Source organism: Oncorhynchus mykiss, chromosome 19, assembly GCF_057628025.1.
Source record: "Oncorhynchus mykiss isolate SJ-2025 chromosome 19, ASM5762802v1, whole genome shotgun sequence".
In the NCBI taxonomy this organism is placed as follows: domain Eukaryota; kingdom Metazoa; phylum Chordata; class Actinopteri; order Salmoniformes; family Salmonidae; genus Oncorhynchus; species Oncorhynchus mykiss.
The window spans coordinates 621,773-644,343 of NC_143040.1; the positions used below are offsets into that span (position 1 = coordinate 621,773).

Sequence of the window (22,571 nt, forward strand, 5' to 3'; positions counted from 1 at the left end):
CTACCACCAAGGTATTAATATAAACCAGAGTCTCTAGTCAGTGAACTGGTCTACCACCAAGGTATTAATATAAACCAGAGTCTCTAGTCAGTGAACTGGTCGACCACCAAGGTATTTATTATTATAAACCAGAGTCTCTAGTCAGTGAACTGGTCGACCACCAAGGTATTAATATAAACCAGAGTCTCTAGTCAGTGAACTGGTCGACCACCAAGGTATTAATATAAACCAGAGTCTCTAGTCAGTGAACTGGTCGACCACCAAGGTATTAATATAAACCAGAGTCTCTAGTCAGTGAACTGGTCGACCACCAAGGTATTAATATAAACCAGAGTCTCTAGTCAGTGAACTGGTCGACCACCAAGGTATTAATATAAACCAGAGTCTCTAGTCAGTGAACTGGTCGACCACCAAGGTATTAATATAAACCAGAGTCTCTAGTCAGTGAACTGGTCGACCACCAAGGTATTTATTAATATAAACCAGAGTCTCTAGTCAGTGAACTGGTCGACCACCAAGGTATTTATTATTATAAACCAGAGTCTCTAGTCGGTGAACTGGTCGACCACCAAGGTATTAATAATATAAACCAGAGTCTCTAGTCAGTGAACTGGTCGACCACCAAGGTATTAATATAAACCAGAGTCTCTAGTCAGTGAACTGGTCGACCACCAAGCTATTAATATAAACCAGAGTCTCTAGTCAGTGAACTGGTCGACCACCAAGGTATTTATTAATATAAACCAGAGTCTCTAGTCAGTGAACTGGTCGACCACCAAGGTATTTATTATTATAAACCAGAGTCTCTAGTCAGTGAACTGGTCGACCACCAAGGTATTTATTATTATAAACCAGAGTCTCTAGTCAGTGAACTGGTCGACCACCAAGGTATTAATATAAACCAGAGTCTAGTCAGTGAACTGGTCGACCACCAAGGTATTAATATAAACCAGAGTCTCTAGTCAGTGAACTGGTCTACCACCAAGGTATTAATATAAACCAGAGTCTCTAGTCAGTGAACTGGTCTACCACCAAGGTATTAATATAAACCAGAGTCTCTAGTCAGTGAACTGGTCGACCACCAAGGTATTTATTATTATAAACCAGAGTCTCTAGTCAGTGAACTGGTCGACCACCAAGGTATTAATATAAACCAGAGTCTCTAGTCAGTGAACTGGTCGACCACCAAGGTATTAATATAAACCAGAGTCTCTAGTCAGTGAACTGGTCGACCACCAAGGTATTTATTATAAACCAGAGTCTCTAGTCAGTGAACTGGTCGACCACCAAGGTATTAATATAAACCAGAGTCTCTAGTCAGTGAACTGGTCGACCACCAAGGTATTAATATAAACCAGAGTCTCTAGTCAGTGAACTGGTCGACCACCAAGGTATTAATATAAACCAGAGTCTCTAGTCAGTGAACTGGTCGACCACCAAGGTATCAATATAAACCAGAGTCTCTAGTCAGTGAACTGGTCGACCACCAAGGTATTTATTAATATAAACCAGAGTCTCTAGTCAGTGAACTGGTCTACCACCAAGGTATTAATATAAACCAGAGTCTCTAGTCAGTGAACTGGTCGACCACCAAGGTATTTATTATTATAAACCAGAGTCTCTAGTCGGTGAACTGGTCGACCACCAAGGTATTAATAATATAAACCAGAGTCTCTAGTCAGTGAACTGGTCGACCACCAAGGTATTAATATAAACCAGAGTCTCTAGTCAGTGAACTGGTCGACCACCAAGGTATTAATATAAACCAGAGTCTCTAGTCAGTGAACTGGTCGACCACCAAGGTATTTATTAATATAAACCAGAGTCTCTAGTCAGTGAACTGGTCGACCACCAAGGTATTAATATAAACCAGAGTCTCTAGTCAGTGAACTGGTCGACCACCAAGGTATTATTATAAACCAGAGTCTCTAGTCAGTGAACTGGTCGACCACCAAGGTATTTATTATAAACCAGAGTCTCTAGTCAGTGAACTGGTCGACCACCAAGGTATTAATATAAACCAGAGTCTCTAGTCAGTGAACTGGTCGACCACCAAGGTATTATTATAAACCAGAGTCTCTAGTCAGTGAACTGGTCGACCACCAAGGTATTATTATAAACCAGAGTCTCTAGTCAGTGAACTGGTCGACCACCAAGGTATTTATTATAAACCAGAGTCTCTAGTCAGTGAACTGGTCGACCACCAAGGTATTAATATAAACCAGAGTCTCTAGTCAGTGAACTGGTCGACCACCAAGGTATTAATATAAACCAGAGTCTCTAGTCAGTGAACTGGTCGACCACCAAGGTATTTATTATTATAAACCAGAGTCTCTAGTCAGAGAACTGGTCTACCACCAAGGTATTAATATAAACCAGAGTCTCTAGTCAGTGAACTGGTCGACCACCAAGGTATTTATTATTATAAACCAGAGTCTCTAGTCAGTGAACTGGTCGACCACCAAGGTATTAATATAAACCAGAGTCTCTAGTCAGTGAACTGGTCGACCACCAAGGTATTAATATAAACCAGAGTCTCTAGTCAGTGAACTGGTCTACCACCAAGGTATTAATATAAACCAGAGTCTCTAGTCAGTGAACTGGTCGACCACCAAGGTATTATTATAAACCAGAGTCTCTAGTCAGTGAACTGGTCGACCACCAAGGTATTAATATAAACCAGAGTCTCTAGTCAGTGAACTGGTCGACCACCAAGGTATTTATTATAAACCAGAGTCTCTAGTCAGTGAACTGGTCGACCACCAAGGTATTTATTATAAACCAGAGTCTCTAGTCAGTGAACTGGTCGACCACCAAGGTATTATTATAAACCAGAGTCTCTAGTCGGTGAACTGGTCGGCCACCAAGGTATTAATATAAACCAGAGTCTAGTTAGTGAACTGGTCGGCGCTAGCTTCTATAGCCACAAAGTGCTAAATCCCACCTATTTCTACACTTTCTTAACCCCAACCACACTGCTACGCTCACGACTTCAATGACTATGATTATAATGACCATGGTGAACAGGATGAGGATGATGATGATGATGATGATGAGGATGGTGGTGATGATGAGGATGGTGGTGATGATGAGGATGATGGTGATGATGAGGATGATGGTGATGGTGGTGATGATGTGGATGGTGGTGATGGTGGTGATGGTGGTGAGGATGATGATGATGGTGGTGATGATGATAATGATGGTGGTGAGGATGATGATGATGATGAGGATAATGATGATAAAAATGATGGTGGTGAGGAGGATGATGATGAGGATAATAATGATGGTGGTGAGGAGGATGATGATGATGAGGATAATGATGGTGGTGAGGAAGCTGATGATGATGAGGATGATGATTAGGATAATGATGGTGGTGAGGAAGCTGATGATGATGATGATGATGATAATGATGGTGGTGAGGAGGATGATGATGAGGATGATGTGTTCCAGATCACCAGCCCCAAGGTGGAGAAGAAGAAGAAGAAGGACAATGAGAGAAAGAGGCGTGCTGTCATTGAGTCAGGTAATAATGATGACTGGACCTCTGACTGGTAATAATGATGACTGAACCTCTGACTGGTAATAATGATGACTGAACCTCTGGCTGGTAATAATGATGACTGGACCTCTGGGCCATTTAGTGGTCATTGAGTCAGGTAATAATGATGACTGAACCTCTGACTGGTAATAATGATGACTGAACCTCTGGCTGGTAATAATGATGACTGAACCTCTGACTGGTAATAATGATGACTGAACCTCTGACTGGTAATAATGATGACTGGACGTCTGACAGGTAATAATGATGACTGAACCTCTGACTGGTAATAATGATGACTGGACCTCTGTGGGCCATTTAGTGGTCATTGAGTCAGGTAATAATGATGACTGGACCTCTGACTGGTAATAATGATGACTGGACCTCTGACTGGTAATAATGATGACTGTCCCTCATGCTGGTAATAATGATGACTGGACCTCTGACTGGTAATAATGATGACTGGACCTCTGACTGGTAATAATGATGACTGGACGTCTGACAGGTAATAATGATGACTGAACCTCTGACTGGTAATAATGATGACTGGACCTCTGTGGGCCATTTAGTGGTCATTGAGTCAGGTAATAATGATGACTGGACCTCTGACTGGTAATAATGATGACTGTCCCTCTGTGGGACATTTAATGGTCATTGAGTCAGGTAATAATGATGACTGGACCTCTGGGCCATTTAATGGTCATTGAGTCAGGTAATAATGATGACTGTCCCTCTGTGGGACATTTAATGGGGCGGCAGGGTAGCCTAGTGGTTAGAGCGTTGGACTAGTAACCGGAAGGTTGCGAGTTCAAACCCCCGAGCTGAATTTGTTCTTAACTGACTTGCCTGGTTAAATAAAGGTAAAAAATGGTCATTGAGTCAGGTAATAATGATGACTGAACCTCTGACTGGTAATAATGATGACTGTCCCTCTGACTGGTAATAATGATGACTGTCCCTCTGGCTGGTAATAATGATGACTGGACCTCTGACTGGTAATAATGATGACTGCCCCTCTGACTGGTAATAATGATGACTGTCCCTCTGGCTGGTAATAATGATGACTGGACCTCTGACTGGTAATAATGATGACTGAACCTCTGACTGGTAATAATGATGACTGAACCTCTGACTGGTAATAATGATGACTGAACCTCTGACTGGTAATAATGATGACTGGACCTCTGGCTGGTAATAATGATGACTGTCCCTCTGACTGGTAATAATGATGACTGAACCTCTGACTGGTAATAATGATGACTGAACCCCTGACTGGTAATAATGATGCCTGGACCTCTGACTGGTAATAATGATGACTGCCCCTCTGACTGGTAATAATGATGACTGAACCTCTGACTGGTAATAATGATGACTGAACCTCTGACTGGTAATAATGATGACTGTCCCTCTGACTGGTAATAATGATGACTGAACCTCTGACTGGTAATAATGATGACTGCCCCTCTGACTGGTAATAATGATGACTGTCCCTCTGACTGGTAATAATGATGACTGAACCTCTGGCTGGTAATAATGATGACTGAACCTCTGACTGGTAATAATGATGACTGGACCTCTGGCTGGTAATAATGATGACTGGACCTCTGACTGGTAATAATGATGACTGCCCCTCTGACTGGTAATAATGATGACTGAACCTCTGACTGGTAATAATGATGACTGAACCTCTGACTGGTAATAATGATGACTGTCCCTCTGACTGGTAATAATGATGACTGTCCCTCTGACTGGTAATAATGATGACTGTCCCTCTGACTGGTAATAATGATGACTGCCCCTCTGACTGGTAATAATGATGACTGAACCTCTGACTGGTAATAATGATGACTGTCCCTCTGACTGGTAATAATGATGACTGAACCTCTGGCTGGTAATAATGATGACTGAACCTCTGACTGGTAATAATGATGACTGGACCTCTGACTGGTAATAATGATGACTGAACCTCTGACTGGTAATAATGATGACTGCCCCTCTGACTGGTAATAATGATGACTGGACCTCTGACTGGTAATAATGATGACTGGACCTCTGACTGGTAATAATGATGACTGGACCTCTGACTGGTAATAATGATGACTGGACCTCTGACTGGTAATAATGATGACTGGACCTCTGACTGGTAATAATGATGACTGGACCTCTGACTGGTAATAATGATGACTGAACCTCTGGCTGGTAATAATGATGACTGGACCTCTGACTGGTAATAATGATGACTGAACCTCTGACTGGTAATAATGATGCCTGGACCTCTGACTGGTAATAATGATGACTGAACCTCTGACTGGTAATAATGATGCCTGGACCTCTGACTGGTAATAATGATGCCTGGACCTCTGACTGGTAATAATGATGCCTGGACCTCTGACTGGTAATAATGATGCCTGGACCTCTGACTGGTAATAATGATGACTGAACCTCTGACTGGTAATAATGATGACTGAACCTCTGACTGGTAATAATGATGACTGAACCTCTGACTGGTAATAATGATGACTGGACGTCTGACAGGTAATAATGATGACTGGACCTCTGTGGGCCATTTAGTGGTCATTGAGTCAGGTAATAATGATGACTGGACCTCTGACTGGTAATAATGATGACTGGACCTCTGACTGGTAATAATGATGACTGTCCCTCATGCTGGTAATAATGATGACTGGACCTCTGACTGGTAATAATGATGACTGGACCTCTGACTGGTAATAATGATGACTGGACGTCTGACAGGTAATAATGATGACTGAACCTCTGACTGGTAATAATGATGACTGGACCTCTGTGGGCCATTTAGTGGTCATTGAGTCAGGTAATAATGATGACTGGACCTCTGACTGGTAATAATGATGACTGTCCCTCTGTGGGACATTTAATGGTCATTGAGTCAGGTAATAATGATGACTGGACCTCTGGGCCATTTAATGGTCATTGAGTCAGGTAATAATGATGACTGTCCCTCTGTGGGACATTTAATGGGGCGGCAGGGTAGCCTAGTGGTTAGAGCGTTGGACTAGTAACCGGAAGGTTGCGAGTTCAAACCCCCGAGCTGAATTTGTTCTTAACTGACTTGCCTGGTTAAATAAAGGTAAAAAATGGTCATTGAGTCAGGTAATAATGATGACTGAACCTCTGACTGGTAATAATGATGACTGTCCCTCTGACTGGTAATAATGATGACTGTCCCTCTGACTGGTAATAATGATGACTGTCCCTCTGGCTGGTAATAATGATGACTGGACCTCTGACTGGTAATAATGATGACTGAACCTCTGACTGGTAATAATGATGACTGAACCTCTGACTGGTAATAATGATGACTGTCCCTCTGACTGGTAATAATGATGACTGAACCTCTGGCTGGTAATAATGATGACTGAACCTCTGACTGGTAATAATGATGACTGGACCTCTGACTGGTAATAATGATGACTGAACCTCTGACTGGTAATAATGATGACTGAACCTCTGACTGGTAATAATGATGACTGCCCCTCTGGCTGGTAATAATGATGACTGGACCTCTGACTGGTAATAATGATGACTGGACCTCTGACTGGTAATAATGATGACTGGACCTCTGACTGGTAATAATGATGACTGAACCTCTGGCTGGTAATAATGATGACTGGACCTCTGACTGGTAATAATGATGACTGAACCTCTGACTGGTAATAATGATGCCTGGACCTCTGACTGGTAATAATGATGACTGAACCTCTGACTGGTAATAATGATGCCTGGACCTCTGACTGGTAATAATGATGCCTGGACCTCTGACTGGTAATAATGATGCCTGGACCTCTGACTGGTAATAATGATGCCTGGACCTCTGACTGGTAATAATGATGACTGAACCTCTGACTGGTAATAATGATGACTGAACCTCTGACTGGTAATAGTGATGACTGCCCCTCTGGCTGGTAATAATGATGACTGAACCTCTGACTGGCTGGTAATAATGATGACTGAACCTCTGACTGGTAATAATGATGACTGAACCTCTGACTGGTAATAATGATGACTGGACCTCTGACTGGTAACAATGATGACTGCCCCTCTGGCTGGTAATAATGATGACTGAACCTCTGACTGGTAATAATGATGCCTGGACCTCTGACTGGTAATAATGATGACTGCCCCTCTGACTGGTAATAATGATGACTGGACCTCTGACTGGTAATAATGATGACTGGACCTCTGGCTGGTAATAATGATGACTGAACCTCTAACTGGTAATAATGATGACTGGACCTCTGACTGGTAATAATGATGCCTGGACCTCTGACTGGTAATAATGATGACTGGACCTCTGACTGGTAATAATGATGACTGAACCTCTAACTGGTAATAATGATGACTGAACCTCTGACTGGTAATAATGATGACTGAACCTCTGGCTGGTAATAATGATGACTGAACCTCTGACTGGTAATAATGATGACTGGACCTCTGACTGGTAATAATGATGACTGGACCTCTGGCTGGTAATAATGATGACTGAACCTCTGGCTGGTAATAATGATGACTGAACCTCTGACTGGTAATAATGATGACTGCCCCTCTGACTGGTAATAATGATGATGACTGAACCTCTGACTGGTAATAATGATGACTGAACCTCTGACTGGTAATAATGATGACTGTCCCTCTGACTGGTAATAATGATGACTGTCCCTCTGACTGGTAATAATGATGACTGAACCTCTGACTGGTAATAATGATGACTGAACCTCTGACTGGTAATAATGACTGGTAATGATGACTGAACCTCTGACTGGTAATAATGACTGGTAATGATGACTGGACCTCTGACTGGTAATAATGACTGGTAATCATTATTATAATGATGACTGAACCTCTGACTGGTAATAATGATGACTGGACCTCTGACTGGTAATAATGATGACTGAACCTCTGACTGGTAATAATGATGACTGAACCTCTGACTGGTAATAATGATGACTGTCCCTCTGACTGGTAATAATGATGACTGTCCCTCTGACTGGTAATAATGATGACTGAACCTCTAACTGGTAATAATGATGACTGAACCTCTGACTGGTAATAATGATGACTGAACCTCTGGCTGGTAATAATGATGACTGAACCTCTGACTGGTAATAATGATGACTGGACCTCTGACTGGTAATAATGATGACTGAACCTCTGGCTGGTAATAATGATGACTGGACCTCTGGCTGGTAATAATGATGACTGAACCTCTGGCTGGTAATAATGATGACTGCCCCTCTGGCTGGTAATAATGATGACTGGACCTCTGACTGGTAATAATGATGACTGAACCTCTGGCTGGTAATAATGATGACTGGACCTCTGACTGGTAATAATGATGACTGAACCTCTGACTGGTAATAATGATGACTGAACCTCTGACTGGTAATAATGATGACTGTCCCTCTGACTGGTAATAATGATGACTGAACCTCTGACTGGTAATAATGATGACTGCCCCTCTGGCTGGTAATAATGATGACTGCCCCTCTGACTGGTAATAATGATGACTGCCCCTCTGGCTGGTAATAATGATGACTGAACCTCTGACTGGTAATAATGATGACTGAACCTCTGACTGGTAATAATGATGCCTGGACCTCTGACTGGTAATAATGATGCCTGCCCCTCTGACTGGTAATAATGATGACTGCCCCTCTGACTGGTAATAATGATGACTGCCCCTCTGACTGGTAATAATGATGACTGCCCCTCTGGCTGGTAATAATGATGCCTGGACCTCTGACTGGTAATAATGATGACTGAACCTCTGACTGGTAATAATGATGCCTGGACCTCTGACTGGTAATAATGATGACTGAACCTCTGAATGGTAATAATGATGCCTGGACCTCTGACTGGTAATAATGATGACTGAACCTCTGACTGGTAATAATGATGACTGAACCTCTGACTGGTAATAATGATGACTGCCCCTCTGACTGGTAATAATGATGACTGAACCTCTGGCTGGTAATAATGATGACTGGACCTCTGACTGGTAATAATGATGACTGGACCTCTGGCTGGTAATAATGATGACTGAACCTCTGACTGGTAATAATGATGACTGGACCTCTGGCTGGTAATAATGATGACTGAACCTCTAACTGGTAATAATGATGACTGGACCTCTGGCTGGTAATAATGATGACTGCCCCTCTGACTGGTAATAATGATGACTGAACCTCTAACTGGTAATAATGATGACTGCCCCTCTGACTGGTAATAATGATGACTGAACCTCTGACTGGTAATAATGATGACTGAACCTCTGGCTGGTAATAATGATGACTGAACCTCTGACTGGTAATAATGATGACTGCCCCTCTGACTGGTAATAATGATGACTGAACCTCTGGCTGGTAATAATGATGACTGCCCCTCTGGCTGGTAATAATGATGACTGAACCTCTGACTGGTAATAATGATGACTGCCCCTCTGACTGGTAATAATGATGACTGAACCTCTGGCTGGTAATAATGATGACTGCCCCTCTGACTGGTAATAATGATGACTGCCCCTCTGTGCCATTTAATGGTCATTGAGTCGGGTAATAATGATGACTGCCCCTCTGACTGTGGAGGTATTACTGGCCCTGTGTTTTTAGAATGGGCCATTTAACGGTCGTTTCCAAATGAAATGTTTAACATTTTTATATCACCTTTATTTAACCAGGGAGGCTAGTTGAGAACACCTTTATTTAACCAGGTAGGCTAGTTGACACCTAGCCTAGCTGGTTAAATAAAGTTGAGAACAAGTTCTCATTTGCAAATGAGCCGACATATATTCATGATTTAGGCTGAAACGCAACCTAACACAAGGTCAGAGGGTCGGGGGTCAGAGAGGCGAGGGTCGGGGGTCAAAGGGGCGGGGGTCATAATGATTTGCAGTAGACAGACACATAGTGTGTATGATTTGTCATGCTCAACATGTATAAATATGTCTCTGTGAGGTCAGAGGGGCGGGGGGTCAGAGGGGCGGGGGTCATAATGATTTGTCATGCTCAACATGTATACATATGTCTCTGTGAGGTCAGGGGGTCAGAGGGGCAGGGGTCAGAGGGGCGGGGGTCATAATGATTTGTCATGCTCAACGTGTATAAATATGTCTCTGTGAGGTCAGAGAGGCGAGGGTCGGGGGTCAGAGGGTCGGGGGTCATAATGATTTGTCATGCTCAACATGTATAAATATGTCTCTGTGAGGTCAGAGGGGCGGGGGGTCATAATGATTTTGTCATGCTCAACATGTATAAATATGTCTCTGTGAGGTCAGAGGGGCGGGGGGTCATAATGAGTTTGTCATGCTCAACATGTATAAATATGTCTCTGTGAGGTCAGAGGGGCGGGGGGTCATAATGATTTTGTCATGCTCAACATGTATAAATATGTCTCTGTGAGGTCAGAGGGGCGGGGGGTCATAATGATTTTGTCATGCTCAACATGTATAAATATGTCTCTGTGAGGTCAGAGGGTCGGGGGTCATAATGATTTTGTCATGCTCAACATGTATAAATATGTCTCTGTGGAGTCAGAGGGGCGGGGGTCAGAGGGGCGGGGGGTCATAATGATTTTGTCATGCTCAACATGTATAAATATGTCTCTGTGAGGTCAGAGGGGCGGGGGGTCATAATGATTTTGTCATGCTCAACATGTATAAATATGTCTCTGTGAGGTCAGAGAGGCGAGGGTCGGGGGTCAGAGGGGCGGGGGGTCATAATGATTTTGTCATGCTCAACATGTATAAATATGTCTCTGTGAGGTCAGAGGGTCGGGGGTCATAATGATTTGTCATGCTCAACATGTATAAATATGTCTCTGTGAGGTCAGAGGGGCGGGGGGTCATAATGATTTGTCATGCTCAACATGTATAAATATGTCTCTGTGAGGTCAGAGGGTCGGGGGTCATAATGATTTGTCATGCTCAACATGTATAAATATGTCTCTGTGAGGTCAGAGGGGCGGGGGGTCATAATGATTTTGTCATGCTCAACATGTATAAATATGTCTCTGTGAGGTCAGAGGGGCGGGGGGTCATAATGATTTTGTCATGCACAACATGTATAAATATGTCTCTGTGAGGTCAGAGGGGCGGGGGGTCATAATGATTTGTCATGCTCAACATGTATAAATATGTCTCTGTGAGGTCAGAGGGTCGGGGGTCATAATGATTTGTCATGCTCAACATGTATAAATATGTCTCTGTGGAGTCAGAGGGTCGGGGGGTCATAATGATTTTGTCATGCTCAACATGTATAAATATGTCTCTGTGAGGTCAGAGGGGCAGGGGGTCATAATGATTTTGTCATGCTCAACATGTATAAATATGTCTCTGTGAGGTCAGAGGGGCGGGGGGTCATAATGATTTTGTCATGCTCAACATGTATAAATATGTCTCTGTGAGGTCAGAGGGGCGGGGGGTCATAATGATTTGTCATGCTCAACATGTATAAATATGTCTCTGTGAGGTCAGAGAGGCGAGGGTCGGGGGTCAGAGGGGCGGGGGGTCATAATGATTTTGTCATGCTCAACATGTATAAATATGTCTCTGTGAGGTCAGAGGGTCGGGGGTCATAATGATTTTGTCATGCTCAACATGTATAAATATGTCTCTGTGAGGTCAGAGGGGCGGGGGGTCATAATGATTTGTCATGCTCAACATGTATAAATATGTCTCTGTGAGGTCAGAGGGTCGGGGGTCATAATGATTTGTCATGCTCAACATGTATAAATATGTCTCTGTGAGGTCAGAGGGTCGGGGGTCATAATGATTTTGTCATGCTCAACATGTATAAATATGTCTCTGTGAGGTCAGAGGGTCGGGGGTCATAATGATTTGTCATGCTCAACATGTATAAATATGTCTCTGTGAGGTCAGAGGGGCGGGGGGTCATAATGATTTTGTCATGCACAACATGTATAAATATGTCTCTGTGAGGTCAGAGGGGCGGGGGGTCATAATGATTTTGTCATGCTCAACATGTATAAATATGTCTCTGTGAGGTCAGAGGGTCGGGGGTCATAATGATTTTGTCATGCTCAACATGTATAAATATGTCTCTGTGGAGTCAGAGGGGCGGGGGTCAGAGGGGCGGGGGGTCATAATGATTTTGTCATGCTCAACATGTATAAATATGTCTCTGTGAGGTCAGAGGGGCGGGGGGTCATAATGAGTTTGTCATGCTCAACATGTATAAATATGTCTCTGTGAGGTCAGAGGGGCGGGGGGTCATAATGATTTTGTCATGCTCAACATGTATAAATATGTCTCTGTGAGGTCAGAGGGGCAGGGGGTCATAATGATTTTGTCATGCACAACATGTATAAATATGTCTCTGTGAGGTCAGAGGAGCGGGGGTCAGAGGGTCGGGGGTCATAATGATTTTGTCATGCTCAACATGTATAAATATGTCTCTGTGAGGTCAGAGAGGCGAGGGTCGGGGGTCAGAGGGGCGGGGGGTCATAATGATTTTGTCATGCTCAACATGTATAAATATGTCTCTGTGAGGTCAGAGGGTCGGGGGTCATAATGATTTGTCATGCTCAACATGTATAAATATGTCTCTGTGAGGTCAGAGGGTCGGGGGTCATAATGATTTGTCATGCTCAACATGTATAAATATGTCTCTGTGAGGTCAGAGGGGCGGGGGGTCATAATGATTTGTCATGCTCAACATGTATAAATATGTCTCTGTGAGGTCAGAGGGTCGGGGGTCATAATGATTTGTCATGCTCAACATGTATAAATATGTCTCTGTGAGGTCAGAGGGTCGGGGGTCATAATGATTTGTCATGCTCAACATGTATAAATATGTCTCTGTGAGGTCAGAGGGGCGGGGGGTCATAATGATTTGTCATGCACAACATGTATAAATATGTCTCTGTGAGGTCAGAGGGGCGGGGGGTCATAATGATTTTGTCATGCTCAACATGTATAAATATGTCTCTGTGAGGTCAGAGGGGCGGGGGGTCATAATGAGTTTGTCATGCTCAACATGTATAAATATGTCTCTGTGAGGTCAGAGGGTCGGGGGTCATAATGATTTGTCATGCTCAACATGTATAAATATGTCTCTGTGAGGTCAGAGGGGCGGGGGGTCATAATGATTTGTCATGCTCAACATGTATAAATATGTCTCTGTGAGGTCAGAGGGTCGGGGGTCATAATGATTTGTCATGCTCAACATGTATAAATATGTCTCTGTGGAGTCAGAGGGGCGGGGGGTCATAATGATTTTGTCATGCTCAACATGTATAAATATGTCTCTGTGAGGTCAGAGGGGCGGGGGTCAGAGGGGCGGGGGGTCATAATGATTTGTCATGCTCAACATGTATAAATATGTCTCTGTGAGGTCAGAGGAGCGGGGGTCAGAGGGGCGGGGGGTCATAATGATTTTGTCATGCTCAACATGTATAAATATGTCTCTGTGAGGTCAGAGGAGCGGGGGTCAGAGGGGCGGGGGGTCATAATGATTTGTCATGCACAACATGTATAAATATGTCTCTGTGAGGTCAGAGGGGCGGGGGGTCATAATGATTTTGTCATGCTCAACATGTATAAATATGTCTCTGTGAGGTCAGAGGGGCGGGGGGTCATAATGATTTTGTCATGCTCAACATGTATAAATATGTCTCTGTGAGGTCAGAGGGGCGGGGGGTCATAATGATTTTGTCATGCACAACATGTATAAATATGTCTCTGTGAGGTCAGAGGGTCGGGGGTCATAATGATTTTGTCATGCACAACATGTATAAATATGTCTCTGTGAGGTCAGAGGGTCGGGGGTCATAATGATTTTGTCATGCTCAACATGTATAAATATGTCTCTGTGAGGTCAGAGGGGCGGGGGGTCATAATGATTTTGTCATGCTCAACATGTATAAATATGTCTCTGTGAGGTCAGAGGGGCGGGGGGTCATAATGATTTTGTCATGCTCAACATGTATAAATATGTCTCTGTGGAGTCAGACTTTAATCGACCAGCGTTTCTACTCTTTCATATTCGTTCAACCTGTTGGTTGTAAACTCAAACGGACAGAGAGCACTGATGTCCAACCGGCCTTCTGGGGAAAAACAGAACACCTTCTCTGGCTGTTATCATAGAATATGGGGGTCATCCTGCAGGGGGGTTTCTGGGGAAAAACAGAACACCTTCTCTGGCTGTTATCATAGAATATGGGGGTCATCCTGCAGGGGGTTTCTGGGGAAAAACAGAACACCTTCTCTGGCTGTTATCATAGAATATGGGGGTCATCCTGCAGGGTGGTTTCTGGGGAAAAACAGAACACCTTCTCTGGCTGTTATCTTAGAATATGGGGGTCATCCTGCAGGGGGGTTTCTGGGGAAAAACAGAACACCTTCTCTGGCTGTTATCATAGAATATGGGGGTCATCCTGCAGGGGGGTTTCTGGGGAAAAACAGAACACCTTCTCTGGCTGTTATCATAGAATATGGGGGTCATCCTGCAGGGGGGTTTCTGGGGAAAAACAGAACACCTTCTCTGGCTGTTATCATAGAATATGGGGGTCATCCTGCAGGGGGGTTTCTGGGAAAAACAGAACACCTTCTCTGGCTGTTATCATAGAATATGGGGGTCATCCTGCAGGGGGGTTTCTGGGAAAAAACAACACCTTCTCTGGCTGTTATCATAGAATATGGGGGTCATCCTGCAGGGGGTTTCTGGGGAAAAACAGAACACCTTCTCTGGCTGTTATCTTAGAATATGGGGGTCATCCTGCAGGGGGTTTCTGGGGAAAAACAGAACACCTTCTCTGGCTGTTATCATAGAATATGGGGGTCATCCTGCAGGGGGTTTCTGGGGAAAAACAGAACACCTTCTCTGGCTGTTATCATAGAATATGGGGGTCATCCTGCAGGGGGCTTCAGGGGAAAAACAACACCTTCTCTGGCTGTTATCATAGAATATGGGGGTCATCCTGCAGGGGGGTTTCTGGGAAAAACAGAACACCTTCTCTGGCTGTTATCTTAGAATATGGGGGTCATCCTGCAGGGGGTTTCTGGGAAAAAACAACACCTTCTCTGGCTGTTATCTTAGAATATGGGGGTCATCCTGCATGGGGTTTCTGGGAAAAAACAACACCTTCTCTGGCTGTTATCTTAGAATATGGGGGTCATCCTGCAGGGGGTTTCTGGGAAAAAACAACACCTTCTCTGGCTGTTATCTTAGAATATGGGGGTCATCCTGCAGGGTGGTTTCTGGGAAAAAACAACACCTTCTCTGGCTGTTATCTTAGAATATGGGGGTCATCCTGCAGGGGGTTTCTGGGGAAAAAACAACACCTTCTCTGGCTGTTATCTTAGAATATGGGGGTCATCCTGCAGGGGGTTTCTGGGAAAAAAACAACACCTTCTCTAACTGTTATCTTAGAATATGGGGGTCATCCTGCAGGGGGTTTCTGAAACTAGAAAAAATAAGTAATTTCTTTGTAAGAGTCCGTCGAGTCTAAAGTTAAGGAGGGTTTCCTCCCGAGGTTAAGGAGGGTTTCCTCCCGAGGTTAAGGAGGGTTTCCTCCCGAGGTTAAGGAGGGTTTCCTCCCGAGGTTAAGGAGGGTTTCCTCCCGAGGTTAAGGAGGGTTTCCCCCCGAGTCTTAAGGAGGGTTTCCCCCCGAGTCTTAAGGAGGGTTTCCCCCCGAGTCTTAAGGAGGGTTTCCTCCCGAGTCTTAAGGAGGGTTTCCTCCCGAGTCTTAAGGAGGGTTTCCTCCCGAGTCTTAAGGAGGGTTTCCTGCCGAGTCTTAAGGAGGGTTTCCTCCCGAGTCTTAAGGAGGGTTTCCTCCCGAGTCTTAAGGAGGGTTTCCTCCCGAGTCTTAAGGAGGGTTTCCTCCCGAGTCTTAAGGAGGGTTTCCCCCCGAGTCTTAAGGAGGGTTTCCTGTTGTTCACTCCAGCCACTAACCAGCTGCTTGTGTCTGTGGTCTCATGTCTACAACACAAGGTAATGAGTTAGTCACTTGGCTATTTTTGTTGTTGTCATCACCAAACATCCCTCCCCTCCCTCTCTCCTCTCCCCCTCCCTCTCTCCCTTTCCCCCTCCCTCTCTCCTCCCCTCTCCCCCCTCCCTCCCTCCCCCCCCCCTCCCTCTCCCCCCCCTCCCTCCCTCCCTCCCCCCCCCCTCCCTCCCTCGCCACCTACCTCCCTCTCCCCCCCTCCCTCCCCCTCCCTCCCTCCCTCTCCCCCTACCTCCCTCCCTCTCCCCCTACTTCCCTCCCTCTCTCCTCTCCCCCTCCCTCTCTCCCTTTCCCCCTCCCTCTCTCCTCCCCTCTCCCCCCTCCCTCTCTCCTCCCCTCTCCCCCCTCCCTCCACCCCCCCCCCCTCCCTCCCTCCCTCGCCACCTCCCTCCCTTTCCCCCCCACTCCCTCCTGTAGACTCTGAGGAGGAGGTAGTGAAGCAGAAGGCCCAGAAACCAAACCCTCCTCTTCCTCCGGCTCCTCTTCCTCCTGCCAAGAAAGACCCTGTGCAGTACGTCTCTGAGACAGGTGAGACAGACGAGACTCCATAACGGGAGAATACCGGGACGTACCGGAAATAACGGCAGAATACCAGAACTAAACGGGAGAATATGAATCATCCTGACAGACTCTAGTAACGTGTATCAGAATATGAATCATCCTGACAGACTCTAGTAACGTATCAGAATATGAATCATCCTGACAGACTCTAGTAACAGATCAGAATATGAATCATCCTGACAGACTCTAGTAACAGATCAGAATATGAATCATCCTGACAGACTCTAGTAACAGATCAGAATATGAATCATCCTGACAGACTCTAGTAACAGATCAGAATATGAATCATCCTGACAGACTCTAGTAACGTATCAGAATATGAATCATCCTGACAGACTCTAGTAACGTGTATCAGAATATGAATCATCCTGACAGACTCTAGTAACGTATCAGAATATGAATCATCCTGACAGACTCTAGTAACGTATCAGAATATGAATCATCCTGACAGACTCTAGTAACGTGTATCAGAATATGAATCATCCTGACAGACTCTAGTAACGTGTATCAGAATATGAATCATCCTGACAGACTCTAGTAACGTATCAGAATATGAATCATCCTGACAGACTCTAGTAACGTGTATCAGAATATGAATCATCCTGACAGACTCTAGTAACGTGTATCAGAATATGAATCGTCCTGACAGACTCTAGTAACGTATCAGAATATGAATCGTCCTGACAGACTCTAGTAACGTATCAGAATATGAATCGTCCTGACAGACTCTAGTAACGTGTATCAGAATATGAATCATCCTGACAGACTCTAGTAACGTATCAGAATATGAATCGTCCTGACAGACTCTAGTAACGTGTATCAGAATATGAATCATCCTGACAGACTCTAGTAACGTGTATCAGAATATGAATCATCCTGACAGACTCTAGTAACGTGTATCAGAATATGAATCATCCTGACAGACTCTAGTAACGTGTATCAGAATATGAATCATCCTGACAGACTCTAGTAACGTGTATCAGAATATGAATCATCCTGACAGACTCTAGTAACGTGTATCAGAATATGAATCATCCTGACAGACTCTAGTAACGTGTATCAGAATATGAATCATCCTGACAGACTCTAGTAACGTGTATCAGAATATGAATCATCCTGACAGACTCTAGTAACGTGTATCAGAATATGAATCATCCTGACAGACTCTAGTAACGTGTATCAGAATATGAATCATCCTGACAGACTCTAGTAACATGTATCAGAATATGAATCATCCTGACAGACTCTAGTAACATTTATCAGAATATGAATCATCCTGACAGACTCTATTTATTTTCCCTCCTGTTTCTCTGCCTCTCTCTGTCTCTCTCTCTTTCTCTGTCTCTTTCTCTCTCTTTCTCTCTCCCCCCCCCCCCCCCCCCCCCTCTCTCCTCCCCTCTGTAGATTCAGACAGCGATAACTTCCTGTCTCTGAAGAAGTCCCAGGCTAAGCCCCAGGGTAATGGAGTGCCCAAACCAGGAAAGGCCCGCCCCGGGACCAAAGAGAGCCACAGGTCCCCCCCGAAACCCACCCTTGTTCCCGCCACAGGGAAAGGAGGGATGAAGAAGTCTCCTCCAGCCCCCGTCACCCCTAAATCAGCGCCCCCGCAGACCAAACGCACCCCCACCTCTGTCCTGGACTACTTTGGCAGTGGGAGTGTGCAGCGCTCGGACAGGAAACTGGTGGCCAGTACCAAGAGGAAAACTGTGAGGAAAACTCTCTCTCTACTCTCCCTCCAGCCTTCTCAGGACCCAGGGCTAGTGTGTAGTCTGACTAGTTGACTAGTTGTTGTTGATGAGACCGGACAGGAAACTGGTGGCCAGTACCAAGAGGAAAACTGTGAGGAAAACTCTCTCTCTACTCTCCCTCCAGCCTTCTCAGGACCCAGGTCTAGTGTGTAGTCTGACTAGTTGACTAGTTGTTGTTGATGAGACCCAGGGCTAGTGTGTAGTCTGACTAGTTGACTAGTTGTTGTTGATGAGACCCAGGTGTAGTCTGACTAGTCTGACTAGTTGTCGTTGTTGACCACTGTGTGTTGTTCCTCCAGCTCTCTCAGGACCCTGATGAGTCGCTGACTGATGAGGTCATCGCCCAGCAGATGGACGAGGACATGGAGTTGGAGAGGCAGGTCCACGAGGACGAGGAGTTTGCCAAGACGCTGGCCATGTTGGACCAACAACCACACGCCAAAAAGGTGAAGAGTACACACACACACACACACTACAAACTCTCTCTGTCTCTCTCTGAAAGATTCAACATGTCTCTATATATATTTATATATATGTGTGTGTGTGTGTGTGTGTGTGTGTGTGTGTGTGTGTGTGTCCAGGCTCGTAAATACTCTGGTGAGGATCTGGGGTCTGCCACGTCAGCCAACAAAAGCAGCGCTAACTCCTCCCACAGCAGCACCGCCAGCCAATCACAGCCCAATGGGCGGGATCACAACCAGGACGTGATCGGTCCGTCCCCTAAAAAGGTCCCCCCTCTTGTTAAGACCAGTTCCAAACTGTCCATGATGAAGAAAAGGGAGGAGGAAGAGGAAGGAGGAGGCAAGACAAATCTGAGTATCAATGCGTCTGTCTCTCCCAAAAAGGAGTTCCTAACCCCTTCGAGCACAGACAGGAAGTCCAAGCTCAAAACAGGAAGTGCAACCATGGTGACCACACCCACGACTCTTAAAACCTCCCCCAAGAAAGAGGTGAAACGTTTTACATCAACAGTTATCGTCTAAAGAAAATAACCCAAAACTCTGTGACTTCCTGACTGTGACTGTGAGTGACTCTGTGACTGTGAGTGACTCTGTGACTGTGAGTGACTCTGTGACTGTGAGTGACTCTGTGACTGTGAGTGACTCTGTGACTGTGACTGTGAGTGACTCTGTGACTGTGAGTGACTCTGTGACTGTGAGTGACTCTGTGACTGTGAGTGACTCTGTGACTGTGAGTGACTCTGTGACTGTGAGTGACTCTGTGACTGTGAGTGACTCTGTGACTGTGAGTGACTCTGTGACTGTGACTGTGAGTGACTCTGTGACTGTGTGACTGTGTCTGACTGTGAGTGACTCTGACTGTGACTTCCTGACTGTGACTGTGTGACTGTGTCTGACTGTGAGTGACTCTGTGACTGTGTGTGACTGTGAGTGACTCTGTGCCTGTGAGTGACTGTGAGTGACTCTGTGACTGTGAGTGACTGTGAGTGACTCTGTGACTGTGACTGTGAGTGACTCTGTGACTGTGACTTCCTGACTGTGACTGTGAGTGACTCTGTGACTGTGACTTCCTGACTGTGACTGTGTCTGACTGTGAGTGACTCTGTGACTGTGTGTGACTGTGAGTGACTCTGTGACTGTGTGTGACTGTGAGTGACTCTGTGACTGTGAGTGACTGTGAGTGACTCTGTGACTGTGTGTGACTCTGTGACTGTGAGTGACTCTGTGACTGTGACTTCCTGACTGTGACTGTGTGACTGTGTCTGACTGTGAGTGACTCTGTGACTGTGAGTGACTCTGTGACTGTGAGTGACTCTGTGACTGTGTGTGACTGTGAGTGACTCTGTGACTGTGAGTGACTCTGTGACTGTGAGTGACTCTGTGACTGTGTGTAACTGTGAGTGACTCTGTGACTGTGAGTGACTCTGTGACTGTGAGTGACTCTGTGACTGTGTGTGACTGTGAGTGACTCTGTGACTGTGTGTGACTGTGAGTGACTCTGTGACTGTGTGTCTGTGAGTGACTATGTGACTGTGTGTGACTGTGAGTGACTCTGTGACTGTGAGTGACTCTGTGACTGTGTGTGACTCTGTGACTGTGAGTGACTCTGTGACTGTGTGTGACTCTGTGACTGTGTGTGACTGTGAGTGACTCTGTGACTGTGTGTGACTCTGTGACTGTGTGTGACTGTGAGTGACTCTGTGACTGTGAGTGACTCTGTGACTGTGTGTGACTGTGAGTGACTCTGTGACTGTGTGTGACTGTGAGTGACTCTGTGACTGTGAGTGACTCTGTGACTGTGAGTGACTCTGTGACTGTGTGTAACTGTGAGTGACTCTGTGACTGTGTGTGACTGTGAGTGACTCTGTGACTGTGTGTAACTGTGAGTGACTCTGTGACTGTGTGTAACTGTGAGTGACTCTGTGACTGTGTGTGACTGTGAGTGACTCTGTGACTGTGTGTAACTGTGAGTGACTCTGTGACTGTGTGTGACTGTGTGTGTGACTCTGTGACTGTGTGTAACTGTGACTCTGTAACCGTGTGTGTGTGTGTGTGTGTGTGTGTCCAGAGCACCAGTCCAGAGGAATCAGAGAAGAAGCGAGGGAACTCCTCAGCCTTCCGTAGTTTCCTGAACCGAGACGGACCCAGAGCCCTGGGATCTAAACCCATACCCACTGTAAGACAAACACACAGTCCTGGGATCTAAACACATACCCACTGGGATCTAAACACATACCCACTGGGATCTAAACACATACCCACTGGGGTCTAAACACATACCCACTGGGATCTAAACACATACCCACCGGGATCTAAACCCATACCCACTGGGGTCTAAACACATACCCACTGGGGTCTAAACCCATACCCACTGGGGTCTAAACACATACCCACTGGGGTCTAAACCCATACCCACTGGGGTCTAAACCCATACCCACTGGGGTCTAAACCCATACCCACTGGGGTCTAAACCCATACCCACTGGGGTCTAAACACATACCCACTGGGGTCTAAACACATACCCACTGGGGTCTAAACACATACCCACTGTGGTCTAAACACATGCCCACTGGGGTCTAAACACATCCACTGGGGTCTAAACACATACCCACTGTAAGACAGTCACACAGCCCTGGGATCTAAACCCATACCCACTGGGGTCTAAACCCATACCCACTGGGATCTAAACCCATACCCACTGGGACCTAAACCCATACCCACTGGGATCTAAACACATACCTACTGGGATCTAAACACATACCCACTGGGATCTAAACACATACCCACTAGGGTCTAAACACATACCTACTAGGGTCTAAACACATACCCACTAGGGTCTAAACACATACCCACTGGGATCTAAACCCATACCCACTGTAAGACAAACACATACCCACTGGGGTCTAAACACATACCCACTGGGGTCTAAACACATACCCACTGGGGTCTAAACACAAGCCCACTGGGGTCTAAACACAAGCCCACTGGGGTCTAAACACATACCCACTGTAAGACAAACACATACCCACTGGGGTCTAAACACAAGCCCACTGGGGTCTAAACACAAGCCCACTGGGGTCTAAACACTAGCCCACTGGGGTCTAAACACAAGCCCACTGGGGTCTAAACACACACCCACTGGGATCTAAACACATACCCACTGTGGTCTAAACACATACCCACTGGGGTCTAAACACATCCACTGGGGTCTAAACACATACCCACTGTAAGACAGTCACACAGCCCTGGGATCTAAACCCATAC

At 45.4% G+C, this 22,571-nt stretch overlaps 1 protein-coding gene across 2 annotated transcripts in view; it reads left to right on the forward strand.

Annotated features, from left to right (window-relative positions):
* Positions 1-22,571, forward strand: part of LOC149974617 (replication factor C subunit 1-like) — a 109,721-nt gene that overhangs the window by 53,576 nt on the left and 33,574 nt on the right. The window contains exons 3-8 of one of the 2 annotated variants that reach the window (XM_090209519.1): positions 3,451-3,523; positions 16,955-17,065; positions 18,503-18,804; positions 19,146-19,292; positions 19,428-19,796; positions 21,376-21,483. In XM_090209519.1, coding sequence (XP_090065645.1) covers positions 3,451-3,523; positions 16,955-17,065; positions 18,503-18,804; positions 19,146-19,292; positions 19,428-19,796; positions 21,376-21,483 — 1,110 coding nt within the window. Of the gene's footprint in view, positions 1-3,450; positions 3,524-16,954; positions 17,066-18,502; positions 18,938-19,145; positions 19,293-19,427; positions 19,797-21,375; positions 21,484-22,571 lie in introns of both variants that reach the window. The other variant, XM_090209520.1, reaches the window with a different exon arrangement.